This window comes from Nicotiana attenuata, unplaced genomic scaffold (genome assembly GCF_001879085.1).
Source record: "Nicotiana attenuata strain UT unplaced genomic scaffold, NIATTr2, whole genome shotgun sequence".
Lineage (NCBI taxonomy): Eukaryota > Viridiplantae > Streptophyta > Magnoliopsida > Solanales > Solanaceae > Nicotiana > Nicotiana attenuata.
The window spans coordinates 55864-74681 of NW_017672433.1; the positions used below are offsets into that span (position 1 = coordinate 55864).

At 39.9% G+C, this 18818-nt stretch overlaps 1 protein-coding gene across 1 annotated transcript; it reads right to left on the reverse strand.

Moving 5' to 3' along the window:
* Window positions 1-15766: 15766 nt before the first annotated feature.
* LOC109213187 lies at window positions 15767-17420 on the reverse strand. Its single transcript, XM_019376948.1, has 3 exons — window positions 17131-17420; window positions 16330-16940; window positions 15767-16198 (listed from the first exon to the last, which is right to left on the reverse strand). The coding sequence occupies exons 1-3, from the start codon at window positions 17417-17419 to the stop codon at window positions 15767-15769; spliced, it is 1332 nt and encodes a 443-aa protein (XP_019232493.1). The 5' UTR covers window position 17420.
* Window positions 17421-18818: the final 1398 nt, after the last annotated feature.

Genomic DNA, 18818 nt, shown 5'->3' on the forward strand with positions numbered 1-18818 from the left:
ATCATCAATCCTCGGCAGTGGATACTTATTCTTGACCGTTACCTTGTTCAATTGCCGGTAATCAATACACATTCTCATTGACCCATCCTTCTTCTTGACAAATAACACCGGCGCACCCCAAGGAGAGACACTAGGTCTAATGAAACACTTCTCAAGCAAATCCTGCAACTGTTCTTTTAACTCCTTCAACTCCGGCGGGGCCATACGATACGGCGGAATAGAAATGGGCTGAGTGCCCGGAACCAGATCGATGCAGAAATCTATATCCCTGTCAGGTGGCATACCCGGCAGGTCTGAAGGAAAAACATCAAGGAAATCACGAACAACGGGCACAGAATCGATAGAGGGAACCTCAGCACTGGAATCCCGAACATAAGCTAAATAAGCCAAACACCCCTTCTCGACCATACGCTGAGCCTTCACATATGATATGACACTGCGGGTAGAATGACCTGGAGTCCCTCTCCACTGTAAGCGAGGCATACCCGGTAAAGCTAAGGTCACAGTCTTGGCATGGCAGTCCAAGATAGCGTGATAGGGTGATAACCAGTCCATCCCCAATATAATATCAAAGTCGACCATAACTAAAAGCAACAGATCTACACGAGTCTCCAGACCCCCAATCACCACAACACAAGAGCGATGGACTCGATCGACCACGATGGAATCACCCACCGGCGTAGACACATAAACAGGAATACCCAATGCATCACTAGGCATGATCAAATACGGGGCAAAATAGGATGACACATACGAATACGTAGACCCCGGATCAAACAACACTGATGCATCTCTATCACAAACCAGAACCGTACCTATAATAACCGCATTTGAAGCCACTGCCTCAGGCGTAGCCTGAAGAGCATAACATCGAGGCTGGGCCCCACCACTCTAATCTACCTCTCTGGGACGGCCTGCTGCTGGCTGGCCTCCACCTCTGGCGGTCTGAGCTCTACCTCTATGACCTCTACCTCCACCTCTGGCACCTCTACCCCCACCTCTAGCTGGCTGGGCGAGCTGTGGGGCAGCTGGTACCTGAACCATGGCACGAGAACCCTGGTGCTGAGAACTGCTCGGTGCTCGAGGGCAAAATCTGGCAATATGACCGTGTCACCACAAGTGTAACAAGTCCTCGGTTGCTGAGTATGCTGGCCCTGTCGACCTGAATGACCACCACGGAAACTCTGAAGCGGCGACGCACTGATAGGAGGTGGCGGTGCACTGAATGGCTGCTGATCAGAATAATGCCCACGAAAACCACGATCACCTAGGGCATCCTGAGAAACCTGGAGGGCTGACTGGAAAGGCCTAGAAGGCTGACCCCTATCATAAGAATCTCTGCCTCCAGATGAGGCACCACTGAATCGGCCTGACTGACGGGGTCTCTTGTCTGCTCTATGACCACCCCCCTTGTGGCAATACTATCTCGATCCTCCGGGCCACATTGGCCGCCTCCTGAAAAGTAATATCACTCCCCGCCTCTCTAGCCATCTGGAGATGAATAGGCTGGATGAGTCCATCAATAAATCGTCTCACCCTCTCCCTCTCAATGGGGAGTATGACAGTAGTATGGCGAGCCAACTCAATAAACCTGGTCTCGTACTGGGTGACTGATATGGATCCTTGATGCAGACGCTCAAACTGCCTCCGATAGGCCTCACGCTGTGTGACAGGGAGAAACTTCTCTAGAAATGTATGCGTGAACTGCTCCTAGATCAAGGCTGGAGACCCTGCTAGTCTAGCTAAACAGAAATCCCTCCACCAAGTCTTGGCGGATCCAGATAGGCGAAATGCAGCAAAGTCCACTCCATTGGACTCAACAATACCCATGTTTCGAAGAACCTCGTGGCAACTGTCCAAATAATCCAACCTCCATAAAGCATCGGCAGACATAGCTGCCCCATCACCGGCCTGGGCTACCATACCCGGCTGAGCTGCTCCAACTGGCTGAACTGTTGGAGTCTGATCGGGGGAACTCCCTGCTCCGGAGTACGAGTAGCAGGAGTCTGGGCCCCTCCTCCAGCCTGAGAGACGGTTGGTGCTACAGGAAGCAAACCTACTCGGGTGAATGAGGCCCACCAATCGGACTAGAGCGTCCTGAAGAACTGGGGTAGCAATAAATCCCTCTGGGACCTGAGCTGGGCCCACTGGAACTGCTGGGGCTGGGGTCGGAACCTCCTCGTCAATGTCAACCTGAGGCTCCGCCACTGGTGCTGCTGCTCGAGGCTGAGCTCCGCCCCTACCTCGGCCTCTAGCACGGCCTCGGCCTCGCCCTCTGCCCCTAGCGGGAGCTTTCTGGGGCTCGGACTGCTGATCGGAAGATGAAGAAGCACGTGTTCTCGCCATCTGCGAAAGAACAGAGTAGAAATTCAATTAGCATTGAGAAACCAAACCGCACGACAAGAAAGAACAAATGTGAAACTTTTCCTAACTCGGTAGCCTCTGGGGATAAATACAGACGTCTCCGTACCGATCCCTCAGACTCTACTAAGCTTGTCCGTGAGTTGTGAGACCTATGTAACCTAGAGCTCTAATACCAACTTGTCACGACCCAGATTTCCCACCCTCGGGAGTCGTGATGGCGCCTACTAAAGGGAACTAGGCAAGCCAAATTTAATTACTCTTCATTAATAACATAATCCCTTTTTAACAATTATCGGCCATAATATAAAAGTAACGAAATTAAATAATAAGCGGAAGTCTTAAATTATAGAAAACTGAATCGAAATACGGAAAATTCAACATAAACCTCTACCCAAGACTGGTGTCACAATACTCACGAACTGCTAAGAATACTACATACAAACGTCTGAAAGAGAACATAATATGTTTGTCTCGAATACAATGAGATAACAGATAAGAATAAAGGATAGAGGAGACGTCGGGCCTGCGGACGCCTGCGAGGCTACCTCGGGTCTCGGTGAAATGAAGCCTGCTCCCACACTACTACTGCTGCTGCTCGAAACCTGGATCTGTGCAAAATAGCACAGAGTGTAGTATCAGCACAACCGACCCCATGTGCTGGCAACTGTCTAGCCTAACCCCGGCGAAGTAGTGACGAGGCTAGACTGGACCACCACATAAACCTGTGCAGTTATATACATACTGCGGAATTGAAATACAAGACAAGTAAACAATATGGGAGGGGAAGCATGCTGTGGGGAGATAACAGTTTCAAATATAAATTGACTAATATGAAGGAAAAGCACAATTCATACAATAATAAAGAACAGAGATCAACAAATGCACGGCATCACCCTTCGTGCTTTTACTCTCGTCCTCACCAAGCAATAACATAACAAACGTGCACGGCATCACCCTTTGTGCTTTACTCTCTTTTCCTCACAATAAGCGAATAATGCACGGCATCACCCTTTGTGTTTTACACTCTTTCCTCACAAGAAACAAATAATGCACGATATCACCCTTCTTGCTTTAACACTCTTCCTCACCCAATCAACAATCACAAACAAGGGCAAGGGAATAATAAAACAAGAATGGAAGTCCCGGCGAGGGTACACAAACAAACAATTAAAAACCCGGCAAGAGTTCAACATCAATAACCAACAACGTCCCGGCAAGGGAATAAATCATTAACTCTTCTCTTTCTTTCACTTTCATCTCATAGTTCACATTATCACTTGAGCCAATGCTCCAAGGAGTTACTTATCTCATATACCTTCACAATTTGTATTTCAACCCGAGCCAATGCTCCACGAAGTTCAAAGATCACAATTTCATTCACAAGATCTTTACAACATATAGAAGTCATCAATTAAGCATGGAAGGCATAACAACAACCAAACTTTTCACAAAATAAGGACTCACGGTCATGCTATACACCAATGTATAGATACTCGTCACCATGCCTATACATCGTACTCGACAATTAGGAAGTTACAAATAAGAATCAACTCCTATTCCCTCAAGCTAGAGTTAAACCAAACACTTACCTCGATGCCTTAAACTCAACTCAAGCCTCAACTATGGCTTTACCCCGTAATTCCACCTCCAATCCGCTCGAATCTAGCCACAAATTACTTAATTCCTTTAATAAACATTAAATGAATCAATTTAAATGAAAAAAAAAATGAGTTTCCCAAAGTTTTTCCCAAAAATTCCAAAATCGCCCCCAGGCCCACGCGGTCAAAACCCGAGGTTCTAACCAAAACCCGATTACCCATTCCCCCACGAACTCAAATATGTAAGTTGTTTTGAAATCGGACCTCAAATTGAGGTCCAAATCCCCAATTTTTAAAAAACCTAGGTTCTACCCAAAACCTCCAAATTTTCCCATTAAAATCTTTTATTTGAAGTTGAAATTATGTTAAAAGATGTTAAGGAGTGAAGAAAATGAGTTAGAAATCACTTACTAATCGTTTTGAAGAAGAAGGGTTGTTTGGAAAATCGCCCCTTATGTTTTGGGTTTTTGAAAAGTGTAAAATAACTGAAATTTCGATTTATTTATACCCCTCTGAAGTTCCCTACGCGGACCGCGCAAAGACGACCGCGCCCGCGCAGCACCCACCGCGGACCGCACAAAGGCGACCGCGGCCGCGCTGGCCCCTCCGCGGCCGCACGCGATTTCTCGCGGACCGCGCTGGAGGGTTTAGAGTCTGCAATATTTTCCTGAACCTGCAACATCTGGTATTTTAAGCCTAACGCATCCCGGAACCTACTCGAAACTCACCCGAGCCCTCGGAGCTCCAAACCAAACATACACACAACCTCAAAAACGTCCTACGAACTTATTCGTGCGATCAAATTGCTAATATAACATCATAATCATCAAATTAAGCCTCAGAATCCATGATTTCTTCCAAATTTCACAAAACATCAAATTTTCCGTTTCAAGTCCGAAACACGTCAAATGATGTCCGTTTTAAACCAAACTTTACAGAAAGTGCTTAAATCATATACTCCCTCCGTTCCAGTTTATGTGAACCTATTTCCTTTTTGGTCCGTTCCTAAAAGAATGAACCATTTCTAAATTTGGAAACAATTTAGCTTAAACTTACAATTCTACCCTTACTGAGAAGCTTTTATAACCACACAAATACTCTGGGCCCCTTTTTGACTTGTTTAGGACCAAAAATTCCAAAAGTCTTCATTTTTTCTTAAAATTCGTGCCCAGTCAAACAGGTTCACATAAATTGGAACGGAGGGAGTATAAAACTTGTACCGGGCGCCGGAACCAAAATACGGGCTCGATACCATAGTCTTCTAATCAAATTTCATTTCCAATTTCCTTAATTATTTCCAGAAAACAATTTCACACAAAAATTCATTTCTCGGGCTTGGGACCTCGGAATTTGATTTTCGGGCATACGCCCAAGTCCCATATTTTCCTACGGACCCTCCGGGACCGTCAAATCACGGGTCCGGGTCCGTTCCCAAAATGTTGACCGAAGTCAAATTTATTCATTTTAATGTCAAAATTAGAATTTTTCTCACAGAATTCATATTTAAGCCTTCCGGCTACGCGCCTGGACTGCGCACGCAAATCGAGGCAGCCCTAAATGAGGTTTTCAAGGCCTCAGAAGTACAGAATGGGTAAGAAAACAGGTGATGACCCTTTGGGTCGTCAGACTGACGCTCCAGAATAGCTGTTGGCTCCACATCATAAGTCAAATCACCCTCCAACTGAACCGTGCTGAAATCCAGAACATGGGACGGATCTCCAATATACTTCCGGAGCATAGAAACATGGAACACTGGGTGCACACTCAACAAGCTGGGTGGCAAGGCAAGCTCATAAGCCACCTCCCCAATCCTCCGAAGTACCTCAAAAGGCCCAATGAACCGTGGACTCAACTTCCCTTTCTTTCCAAATCTCATAACACCTTTTATGGCGAGACCTTCAACAGAACCTTCTCACCGACCATGAAGGACACATCTCGAACCTTCCTGTCAGCATAACTCTTTTGCCTCGACTGTGCTGTACGAAGTCTCTCCTGAATCACCTTCACTTTATCTAAAGCATCCCGAACCAAATCTGTCCCCAATAGCCTAGCCTCACCGGGCTCGAACCAACCAACTGGAGATCTACACCGCCTCCCATACAAAGCCTCATATGGAGCCATCTGAATACTCGACTGGTAGCTGTTGTTATAAGCAAACTCTGCAAGCAGTAGAAACTGATCCCATGACCCTCCGAAATCAATGACACAAGTGCGTATCATATCCTCCAATATCTGAATAGTGCGCTCGGACTACTCGTCCATCTGAGGGTGAAAAGCTGTGCTCAACTGTACCTGAGTACCCAACTCTCGCTGAACAGACTTCCAGAACTGGGAAGTAAACTGAGTGCCCCGATCTGAAATGATGGAAACTGGGACACCATGCAACCGAACAATCTCCCGGATATATATCTCTGCCAACCGCTCGGAAGAATAAGTAGTACAGATAGGAATGAAGTGCGCGGACTTGGTCAGCCTATCCACAATCACCCAAATAGCATTGAACTTCCTCAAAGTCCGTGGAAGCCCAACTACAAAGTCTATAGTGATCCGCTCCCACTTCCACTCTGGAATATCCACTCTGGAATACACACTGAGACACTTAGACGTACACGCTTTAGAACCCATTGAGACACTTACACGCTTTACAACTTCTTCACTGAACAACTTCACAACTTTAAAACTTTCTGTTTCTTAAAAACTTAAGTTCTCTCTTTGTTCTACTGTTCTGGTTTCTGCACTATTTGGCATGGCTGAAAGACAAGGCCTAATTCTCTGGAATTTGGCTACTATTGCATCCCTATTTGTTTTCTTCTCGACTGGTATGCCTTAACTCCTAGTATTCCATTCTGTTCTATATGCTTTATTCAATTAGTCTATTTCAAATTTGCAGCATAATTCTGTTTGCTATGTGACTGTCTGATTCCACTTATTGATGATGTTAAGCTAAGCTATCTTCAATAATATGAAACTCTTCCTAATTCAGTTCCTATTCTGAACTTTGCTAGAAACATGTAATCAATGTGTGGCTAATTCATGTGTCCTGTTTGTTCACTAATTGTTTCTGTGCTTAAGCCATGGTTGTTTAATATTAGCATCTAGCCTAATAAAAAATGCAAACTTGTTCGAACTATATGCTGAAAATGAATTTTGTTTGTTCCATGGTGCAGTTATGTTGTTATTAATATGTACTTGTTTCTAAACCTGTCCCCCTTTACCCTCTATGTACTGGTTTTCAACCTTCTACTCTTAGTTATCTAGGTTCCTACCACCCCTAGTGTGAGCACTGCCTAGAGTCCCTGAGACTCTTTTGAACTCTGATACATTGGGACTGGTCTTCCAATCTTCTATGAACTGTTTCTTTAAGTGTGGTCCTGGTGTGAGCATTCCCCGGGGTCCCTGAGGCCCTTGGGAACTTTGACACACTAGGAACCTAATCCTATGTGCCATGGATGGATCCTCATTTATGCTTCAAAGTTGCTATGTTTAAAGTCCTGGTTCCTAGGTTTATATTGGGCCTGCTAAGACTCCCTATAGTGTAATGGATACTGTTATGTAATTTATTCATTCTAGGCTGTAATAAACAGATTTGGGGCTTATTAGTAAAATCAGGGGGGTTCTTATATCTTTAAACTTGGGTAGAAATCCTGCCTATAGGTTTATTATGTTGATTGAATCATGTGTATGCTACTGCTTGTTTAGGGATCCTGCCTATAGGATTTTCTAATTGTTTTGTTCTGTATTTTACTCGCATACTAGAAATCATGTTTATAGACCCCTTGCATTAGAAATCATGTCCATAGGATCCGTACACATTTTATGACTTGCATGCATTAGTGACCATGTCTATAGGATTCTATCTGTTTGAATAATAACCTTCCTGGCAAGTTGCTTAAAATTCTGCACATATGATTAATAGATATCATGCCTATAGGAAATAAAAAATCAGTTTCAAGTTAGATATCATTCCTATAGGAGATAAAAATCAGTTTCAACTTAGATACCATGCCTATAAGAATAAAAGGGATCAGTTTCAAAACCTAGAAATTACAACAACAAAGAACCCAGTTTAATCCCAACAAGTGGGGTCTGGGGAGGGTAGTCTGTACGCAGACCTTACCCCTACCTAATTCAGGTAGAGAGGCTGTTTCCAATAGACCCTCGGCTCAGGAAGGGCAAGAAGAAGAAGAGGAAAGCAAGGGAGGAAGAAAGATGGAAGATAAAAGAAAAAAAGGGAGAGATAAAGGATAAGTGGCACCAAATAATAGCAACAGGGAATACAATACCTGAGGCGAACAAAATCACATAACATAATAAAAATCTAAGAATATGAAGGGACATGCATACTACTAAGACTATCGGGGAACAACTATAAACTACCAAATAACCTTCCACCTTAATCCTCGACCTCTACACTCTCCTATCAAGGGTCATATCCTCAGTGAGCTGAAGCAACGCCATGTCCTGCCTAATAACCTCTCCCAATACTTCTTAGGTCTACCTCGAGCTCTTCTCAAACTCTCCATGGCCAACCTCTCACACCTCCTAAATGGAGCATCAATGCTTCTTCTCTTAACATGTCCGAACCATCTCAGCCTCGACTCCCGCATTTTGTCCTCCATGGAGGCTACTCCCACTCTATCCCGGATATCTTCATTCCTAATCCTATCTCTCCGGGTACACCCACACATCCATCTCAACATCCTCATCTCAGCTACTCTCAAAATCTAAAAATCATGCTTACATGATTTTTAAAAATAATAGATATCATGCCTATATGGTGAAATTAATTCTGAAGCTTAGAAATCCCGCCTATAGGGGTTTTAATTTATTCAGCAATTAGAAAGCATGCCTATAGGATTTAAAAGAAATAAAACTGTCTTTATGAGTTAAAATCAGTGTTACACTCAGAAATCATGGCTATAGGATCCTGTTAGTCTATTCTGAATTCAAGTGCTCTTATGAATCGCTTAGGCATCGTATCCACAGGTTTCACTATTGATTATGGGTCTAAAACTCTCATATTTTACTGCCTGAAAATGCCCAGATTCAAAGCTTCATAAAATCATTAGGCAAACCAATAGGTCCCGATGCTCGCCTTAATAAACTGCTTCTTTATATTCTGTTCTGCTCATCTAGATACCCTGCCTATAGGATCCTAAATTAACGAAATTTGCTGATTGAATTGCGTCCATTTGTTGTGTACTTGTGGAGGTCAATGTGACCCCCCCCCCCCCCCATTTGTTCTTTACATGAAGTCCTATCTGAATTTTGTTTGTCGCCTAGATTTTTCTCATTTTAAGCAACATAGGTCAGTCTAGAACCACCCTGAATAGAGGTCCTAAATACCTCCAGGACCATAGGTAAGGGGCGGATAGTGCACGCACAAGGCGTGAGTTAGAAGCTATTAGAACGCTTAGGTAACAACTGAAAGATTGTAATTGGATAGTAAATGAGATGATGACTCGTGCGCTAATACTATGAGTAGCACCCCAACTTGGAGAAGTTACAATGTATTGCATGGAATGATCCGACAGGCTAAAAAATCTAGGACCCCTTTAATCTTGTTTTAAAGTAATTTGTATTTGGCTAAGTTGTTTTACTTCCCTCTAAGACTGATTCGCTTAATTTAATTTCGGCTGGGACCCACCGTTGTGGACCTCGAGGGGCGCCTAACACCTTCCCCTCAAGGTAATTTCGAGCCCTTACCCGATCTCTGGTGACGCAAACTAGTTTCATGAGTTAACTGCTCTAGGTGCCCTAACACACCTTAATCCGTTAGGTGGCGACTCTTCAAATCCCTTACCCCTTCTCAAAAGGAAGGAAGTTGTCTCAGAAATGTCGAAACCCGATTTCACGAGAAAAAGGGGGCGCGACAAAGTGTAGTATGATATAGTCATAACTCATAACGCATAACTCATAAGCATCGCTAGGCCTCTTCCAAATTACTGGAGCCAATACTAAATAAGCTTATCATATCATAAAATCTCATATCTCCTTCATTTGACCAATAATTAATTAGATCACAACGGAAGATGATATTAAAACTTTGTCAGTCTCTACTAATTTTTTTTTTGAGTTTTCTTCAGATGTAAAATTTAACCATAAAATATTGAAGGTGCAAACTCATATCACGTACATTAACAGTATAACCGTATGATCTACTCGCGCAAAATTGTATTTCCTTTGTTCCATTTTATGTGAACATGTTTTATTGGGTACGGAATTTAACAAAAAATGAAGACTGTTGGAATTTGTGGTCCTAAACAAGTCAGAAAGGGGTCCACAATATTTGTGTGATTATAAAAAGACAAAATTACACCATATATCACTTGGGCCAGACAGCCCATTCGAAAATAGCCCATATTTTAAGCCTTCACCTGGATTAGCCCATGTTGTATATTTTATGAAATTTACTTTACACCCGGTAGCCCACAACTCAAAATAACCGTTTTAATATTCTAAATTTCAATTTCTTTGTTTCTCTTTCTCTCTCTTCTTCATGTTTTTCTCAGACTCTCTTTCTCAGGCTTTTCTCAGACGATAACCGACCTCCATTGTTGGGTTCAACTAATTTTTCGAGCTTTTAATCTTAATTTCAGGTAATTTCCATTTCATTCTATGCTTTTACCACAGTTTTGGTTTTGAATTTTGTTTTATTTTTAATTTTTTTGCTTTTTCTGATTATGCCTAGTTTCTTACAATGTTGCTGTATTTTTCGTTTGATTTTGTGTTCCATCTATCTTCGTTCTAGGATTAAACTTGATGTTTTAGTTTGCATGCTCTGTTATTTCGACTTTTAGGGTAGAATTTTTTATTTTTTGATTTTTATTACAATTTGGGAAAATTGGCCTCTGCTTTGTGTTCATGGCCTTTAGTTTTGGTTAACCTTTGAGTTTTGCTACAGTTTAATTTTTGTGTTTTCCTTCAGTTGTCTTCAATTCTGTTAAAGCTTCGGTTGTTTGGTTTATTGTAGAAAATGCGCTCAAAAGTAGCTGCTTCTAAAAGCAAAATGAAGATTGCTGGAAAAGGCGTTAAGTTTGATTATGCGAAAAGATTGAGGGAGTTGCCCTCTGGCCCTGATTCTGAATCTAATGTAAATGTCCAGGCACCACATTGTGATGATTTTGAGTCTCCTGCTCCTCCTAAAAATTCGCAACAAGAGAGCAGTCGGATGACTCGTTCTCAAACGAGAAATACTCCCACTCCAGTTAAATCATCGAGTGACTTGCCCTCACCACCTTCTTCTGAAGCGAAAACGCATGTCCGGGATCCCGATGATGATGATTTTGACTCTCCTCCTCCTCCAAAAAATTTGCAACAAGGGAGCACTCGAGTGACTCGGTCGCAAACAAGTAGTACTCCTACTCCGGTTAACATTGTAAGAATACGGAGTAAGAAATATGGGAGACCTCAAAAATTAAACGAAAAGCTGAAAGTTGATTTGGTTAACGAAGATGATGTAGGCCACAATGTTAAACCGAAAAGGAGAAAGATCAAGGATGATGGTGATAGTGGCCTTGATTCCTTATCAAAAGAACAAAGGTTTGCTATTCGCTCCAAATTGAATGAGAGAAAAGCTCAGTTGAAGGTATTCCCTCTGTTGCTAGTAATTTATACATGCTTATACAATTTTATACAAAGTTATACAGTTGTTTATACATCTTTATACAAGTTCTGCTATACTTATTTATATATTTTTATAAAATGTTTTAGTATAGTTTCTGTTCCTGATCTATTTCTTGTTATTTTTTCTTATGCAAGGTTGGGGAATTCTATATACAACCAGTTGATTATTTCCACAACAGGATTAGGTCCCACACCGAGACTGAGATTGTGAGCATTTTGAAGCAATATTTGACTGACACACAGCTTCAGAGTTCCGTGCTAGTTGTTTTGGGTACTTCTTGGACCTCCCTCAATTTAAAATTCAAAATCAACTTATTCATTGTATATTATTGAGGGAAGTCGACCCAGGACGTGAAAGGGAGTTGTGGGTGCAAATTAATGGTTGTTTGTTGCGTTTTGGCATTGGAGAGTTTGCTCTTATCACTGGTTTGAAGTATGTAGATGACGACACCACTTTCTATGACAAACCAGATGTTAATAGGTTGCTAAAAGAGTATTTTCCAGGAGATGAAAAAAAGGCTATAACTAGGGGGCAGCTTCTTGATCGCTTCAAGAAAAAGGACTGGAAGTCGGACGAAGATGCGTTCAAGATGGCCTTGATGGTGTTTGTCCATCATTTCATATTCTCAGATGCCAATATCATGGTATCAACAAAGATGATTTTGATAGCATTGAAAGTGGTCAATATCAGACGTATGCTTGGGGAAAAAAGTCATTTGAAAATATTTTAAGGACAATGAGGGACAGACGCTGTGACTATTTGACAATGTATAGGCTTGGAGGTTTGCCACTTGCATTACAAGTATGGTTTTTTGAGCGTTGCTCTATTGTTGACAAGCATCTAGCTGTTCGCGTTGGAACAAATGTGCCACGCATTCTTAATTGGGAAGTGACTGAAACTCCAACATATGCGGATTTGACTGGCGGGGTGATCATGTGTAGTATCGACAAGGTAAACATTTTGTACCATAATACTTCTTCATATATTATTTCAGTTTTTCTGTATGTATATTTATGAATATGTTACAATTTCCTTTTTCTACCATTGTAATCCAGTTTTTTTTTCTTGTAGTTGAACTATAAGAACATTTTCCCTACTCGTGAAGAGCTGTTAACTCTGAACATCGACACGCTTTTTGAAGTTAATGCCAATGATGTTGCATCAAGGGATGTGCCTGTGGTGCTTGCTTTTCACACTGATGATTCTATCGCTGCATCTCCACCTTGTCCTCAGAATATGGAGCAACAGTCTAAACGACCCTATCCTCAGAATATGGAGCAGCAGTCTAAACGACCTTTTCCTCAGAATATGGATCGACAGCCTAACCCGAGTTATGATCCTTTGGTGCGCATTGATCTGTTGAATGCTGAAGTTGAGGAGTTGAGGAGTGATGTTGGAAAGGTACTGGACCTTTAACTTTTCTATAGTTTATCAGTACTTTTTGTATATACATGGTTTTTTGGTTATAAACATGGTTTTGTTGATTTGCTTTTGATTTTTTTTGTTGTTGTAGTTGACTGATACAGTGACGACACTCAACAATTATGTAGTTTCTTCCTTTGAAAAAGTGTTCAGTTTTCTGAATATGAAGGAAACCAAACAAACGAGGGAGGATTTTACTAATTCTAAGGTAATTGTTTACTGATAAAACCAAATCACTCAATAGTTATGCCTTCTCTGAATCATCACTCAACAATTATGCCTTATCTTTCTATTGTTTGTTATTATATTCATCAGCGCGTGTCTGATGACAATACATCTGGTCTTGGCGAATATGATGGCTATCAATTTGATGTTGTTCCTGACTTTGTCAATCAAGTGAATCAAGATGACGTGCTAGCTGATGAGGGAGTTACTGATGGTGTTGATCATGGTATTTGTTCTGCATTTTATCTTCTTTTTTTTGTCTGATTTTTCTTTTCTTCATTTTAAAGTTTTTTATTATTTGTTTTCTCCGTCTAAGGGGCATCAGGTGATGTCAAGGGTGACACATTTTGGGATGACATTGGCGATGAAGATTTAGCTGCGCTACAGATGTCCCAAATTGTGCTTCACAAACAATCCATCATAGACGTAGAAGATGATTTCATTTCTCCTGAAAAGTCAGTTCGACAGAAAATACCAGAAAAATATGCCAAATCTCCATATTTTCCAGTTTTTGATTTGGGGGCATCAGGATCGTCGTCCGAGCTCATGTTTTATATCAAGCATCCTTTCACGATCGAAATTGATGATTCTGATCCATTGTCGCCATTGGCTAAAGAGTTTTGCGCGTTTGTTGATAAGATGGATACGAGGCGAAGGTATCTTCACTTTCTTTAATCTTTCATGTTCTGATTTTAAACTTGTCAATGAATGTAGTTCTGATTACTTTTTATTTTTTGTGATTTGAAGTGCCAAAAATATATATCCCGATGAAGTAAATAAGCTTGCGGAAGATTTTATATTTGGCTCTTGTAATGTGACCACGAAGGATTGGTTCCACTCACTTGCATATTGTGGTCGACCTTTCATTGACACGGTATTTAATAAATTTATGTTCTAATGCCTTTTTTTATTTGTTGCATATCTTTATTATTTGAGACCTCCATAGTGTATACATAGCCTTGTATAATCACAATATAAGATTGTATAACATTGTATAAGATTGTATAACCTTGTATAAATATGTATACCTCTGTATAATAGTATATAAATTTCTATATTTAAAATATCTGGTAGTGATGGTTGTTCTGTTTTATTTCTTGTTTCAGCACTTGGATGTCCTCTTTTATTATTTGAGGAAGAGGGGAAAATATGGGCCGAGTGTTGCCATGCGGTTTACTACAACCGACTTTGCCTTTGGTAACAAAATCAACTCCCTGTATAAAGTTTTCAAAGTGAATCAAGATCCTTCAGTGATTCCTGAAGGGCATGAGATAGAAGAGTACATTAGAGGATATTATTGTGATGCAAATGTCCCGTGGCACACTGTTGACCACGTCTTATTCCCTATCTATGTGAAGCGCGAAGAGCAAAATTGGGCCATTGGGTTTTGGGAGTGTTTACCTTCATAGATAGGTGCATCCACATCTTTGATTCTAATCGTGGAGCTATTAATGATAGACTTGTTTTGGATGCTGCATTACCTTATGCAATTCTAATACCTTACTTCTTGAAGAGTTCTGATTTTTATGTCGAGAAGAAGGTCATTGATTGGAACAATGGTGTATATACCGATAAATCCCATTCTGATGCTTTGCAGATTAATACTGGTTAATAATGTTACCCCAACAGATCAAATGGTAGGTTAATCTCAATTGTTTTACTATTTTACTATTAGTATACCTATTTGAATCTGATTTTTTCTTTTTAATTACAGTGATTGTGGTGCTTTTGTTGTTGTCTTTGATGAGTATTTCATCCTTGGTAAGGAAATTCAAAAAGATAATTTTGACATTGAAACACTTCGCACAGATGGGGGATCTCTGTTGTGGGATTATGGAAGGAAAAAACAACAGTCCAGTGTAATTAGTGGTGATGAAATCACAGGGAGACTTTTCAAGAAGAGGAAGAGGGGGCGACCGAGAAAGTAGTTCTGTTTTTTCCATTTTACTGTAGTTTTTCTATGTATCAGGAGTTGTTGCCTAGTTTTGTCTAAGTACTTTTCTGCTACTTGTGAGATAGCATTAAAGGATTTTATAGATGTTTTTATTTTTGTGTAATTTGCGGTAGTCATTACACATTGTGGCTGTGAATGAATTACATTTTAATGAATATATCAGTTGCTTTTGTCCTTTAACAAAGTATGTATTTTCATTATGGTTGCAGTTTTGTTAATGTAGCAGGGTTTATACATATTTATACAATAATATACATAGTTATACAAATTTATACTCTCATTTATACATCTGTATACATATAATACCAGCAGTTCTGTTTTGTATTTGTACAATCTATCAATATATTTAGCACCATTAAAAACAGCAACACACTATTATTGGATAATCAAAACATGTATAATGAAACATATTTAACATAATTGCAATATATAATGTAAATTGTAATTCTTTATTGACATTTGTAACTCGATTACTTGTGAAACTTAACTACTCAACATTTGTGAATCTATTGTTTGTGAAACTTAACTACTAAACATGACAACAAATGTAATAGGAAGTGTTATGTTTTCAACTATTTATTTTGGTCGATTCCTACATGTTTTTCTATTGTGACCACCTTGTCCACACACAGAACATGAAAATGCCCTCTTAGACTCTTTTTCTGAAGCAGGTTTGAGTCTTTCCTTTCTTGGCCTTCCTGCATTCCTTCTCCCTTTAGGTGGTAGGACCACATCTTCCATCACCTCTGTTTGGATCACCCATAAACTCTCATCTGGCATCGGATTCACTGGAAATTCATAAGTTCTAAGGAGTTTATCCTTTTTGTAGTAAAAAGAGCAATACTGGCCAGGCTTCAGCTGCTGGTTCTTCAAAACCGCCCAAGCATGCGGACATGGAAGTTCATCCATTTGAAATTTTCCACAACTGCATGTTCCCTCTTCAAGGTACACTATGTTTCGCATTACCCCTTCAAACACAGTATATAACTGCTCCGTAGAAGGCCTCACCTGCAAAAGTTTTTTTTTTAAAAAAAAAGTTAAAGAACATTATACGTTATTATACAGAGTTATACATCCTTATACAAGCAGTAAAATGCAAGTCAGCAGTGCCAAGCATCATTATATTTGATTCATTTTACCGTCATTTGCTCCGATGCAATCAGATTTTCCCGATGGAGTTTGTCGTACTTTTCGCCAAGCTCTGTAGATGTCTCCATTGCATTTTTTCTGTTTTTGTTGTTCCACTGTTGTAGCAAATTTGTCATGTACTCCAGCAATCGCATTACTGGTAACTCTCTAGCATCCTTGTTTGCTGCATTAATTGACTCTGCAATATTGAAAGTCATTACCATCGACCTTTTCATGTTGGAATATGCCCTAGACCACCTTTCGTAGCCAATTTCGAACAAGTAAGGCTGCACTCTCGGATCAATTTTGCACATCTCTGTCATATGGTACTCAAACTTCTCTATCGTGTAAGCTCTAGCCAAAGCAAATATGATATCCTTCAATTGTTTGTGATGTTTCTTGAATGTGCGCTTTACATTCTGCCACAAGTGAAACATGCAAATACAATGTGGTACTTCTGGGTACACAGCTTTTGTGGCATTGAAGATGCTTTCATTTTTATCTGAAACTATACACATCCCTTCCCTAACTCCAAAAGTACCCTTTATCTGGACAAAGAACCACTCCCAAGATTTGTTATTCTCTGAATCTACAATTGCATATGCAAGTGGAAGGATTTTTCCTGTTTATACAAAATAGATATTAGGATTCAGACAATTATACAAATTTTATACACAGTTATACACAATTATACAATTTTATACCAACTGCAAATTTTATAAAAACAGCAGCTGTGAAATCCTATACACTTTTATACATGAAACTACAACATTATACAAACTGCAGAAACAAGGTAGATGCAGTCAACTCACCAGCTCCATCCTGTGTGCAAGCAGTCAATATGGTACCCTTATATGCTGCTTTAAGGAAACTTCCATCAACAACCATTATCGGTCTGCAATGCTCCCAGCCCTTGATAGATGCATATAGCGAAACATATGCATAAAGAAAGCATCCATCTTCTAATTTGTGCAACTTTGTAACCGTTCCTGGATTTGTTTGCTCCAACATATAAAAATACTTCGGCAACTCCTTATATGAATCACTCGGACTCCCTCTTATCATTGCCATTGCTATTTCTTTAGCTCTCCATGCTTTCATGTAGCTCAATTCAATTCCGTGTTGCTTTTGTATGTCCTCTATTATATCATTTGCGGTGTAAACTTTTTTTGGATTAACATACTTGTCCTTGACTATACTAGCAATTACACCCGAAGTACCTTGACGTTGTGTTAAGTATCTTTCACCATAGCCGCATGTGTGATTATTATTGTAACTTCTCACTTTGAATATGTTTGCCTTGAAAACGGCAGAAGATTTGAAACTCCAAGCACAATTTTCATCCATACACATAAGGTGATACCTAGGATTAAAGATCATTCAACTTCTAAATACTCTTGTATACAAAAACATAACTACATATATACTAATTTTAATACCTAGATACAAATATATACTACTTTATACATATTTATACATATATATAACAGAATATACAATTATTTACATACCTTGTTGCGCTTGATCTCTTCACCTTGAATTGGAACCTTTCACGTACAGCCAAGTTCTTCATCACACTGACAACTGTCTCTTTATCCTTATAAACTTGATCTTCCTCAACAAATTCGTTCAAAATATCATCTATTATACCCATGTTTTCACTAAATTTTGTGTTTTCAATAAATTTGATATCAATAATCTCAGTGCTATCAATTCTTGATACATCTCTAGAATCTGAACTTGTACCAACCAAACAGCTGGAACTTGTAGCAACTACACAACTAGAACTTGTAGGAACCAAACGATTTTCATATATCTCTTTCACTGTCACAAACAAAGGATATTCAGTGAAATTCAAGCTTTTCTTGTTTAATTCGATATACACCTTCACACCTGTATCGTTGTAAATCAGGATCGGTGACAAACCAACATTTGGGAGAAAGTTAATCTCTATTGTGTTTAAGTCACTATCGATCCTAATCTGTTCCGAAATAGCTGCAACTAAATTGTTGTAGGTGAATGTCGACTCGATTATTACACAATCGCTGACGAAATTGATAAACTTGTTTTCTTCCCATTCACCACTATGAAGAACGTAAACTGGAAAAATCTCTATCGAACAAAAAATGGAAATCAAAATTGAAGCAAAAACTAAAATTGCGCTGATTTGCAGCAAACAAATTTTACTTTTCGTGTTTGATTTGTTGTTAATTCGAGATAAAGAAGAAATTCTAGGGTTTTTGGAGCTGCATTCATGGGAAGATCTCGTTTTTGAAGTATTTGGGGAAGAAGATTGGAAAAAATCTGAGAAAATGCAGAAAATCCCGCTTTTTACTCCCAAAAAAACGGAATTAACGCTCCTTTTTCAGATATGTGCCTATAATTTTTGGGCTACTCAATTGTAAATTGAAATATGGGCTATAAAGCTGAAAAGGAGGCAGCCCAATTATTTTAATATGAAATTTTCCCTTATAAACTTCTCATTAATGGTAAAATTGGA

Coding starts and splice junctions, on each gene's coding strand:
- LOC109213187 (XM_019376948.1), bottom strand. CDS start 17,419: ATGAAAGCATGGAGAGCTAAAGAAATAGCAATGGCAATGATAAGAGGG. Junction 16,941..17,130: donor TTGCACACAGGATGGAGCTG/GTGAGTTGACTG, acceptor TTGTATAAACAG/GAAAAATCCTTCCACTTGCA. Junction 16,199..16,329: donor TTGCATCGGAGCAAATGACG/GTAAAATGAATC, acceptor AAACTTTTGCAG/GTGAGGCCTTCTACGGAGCA.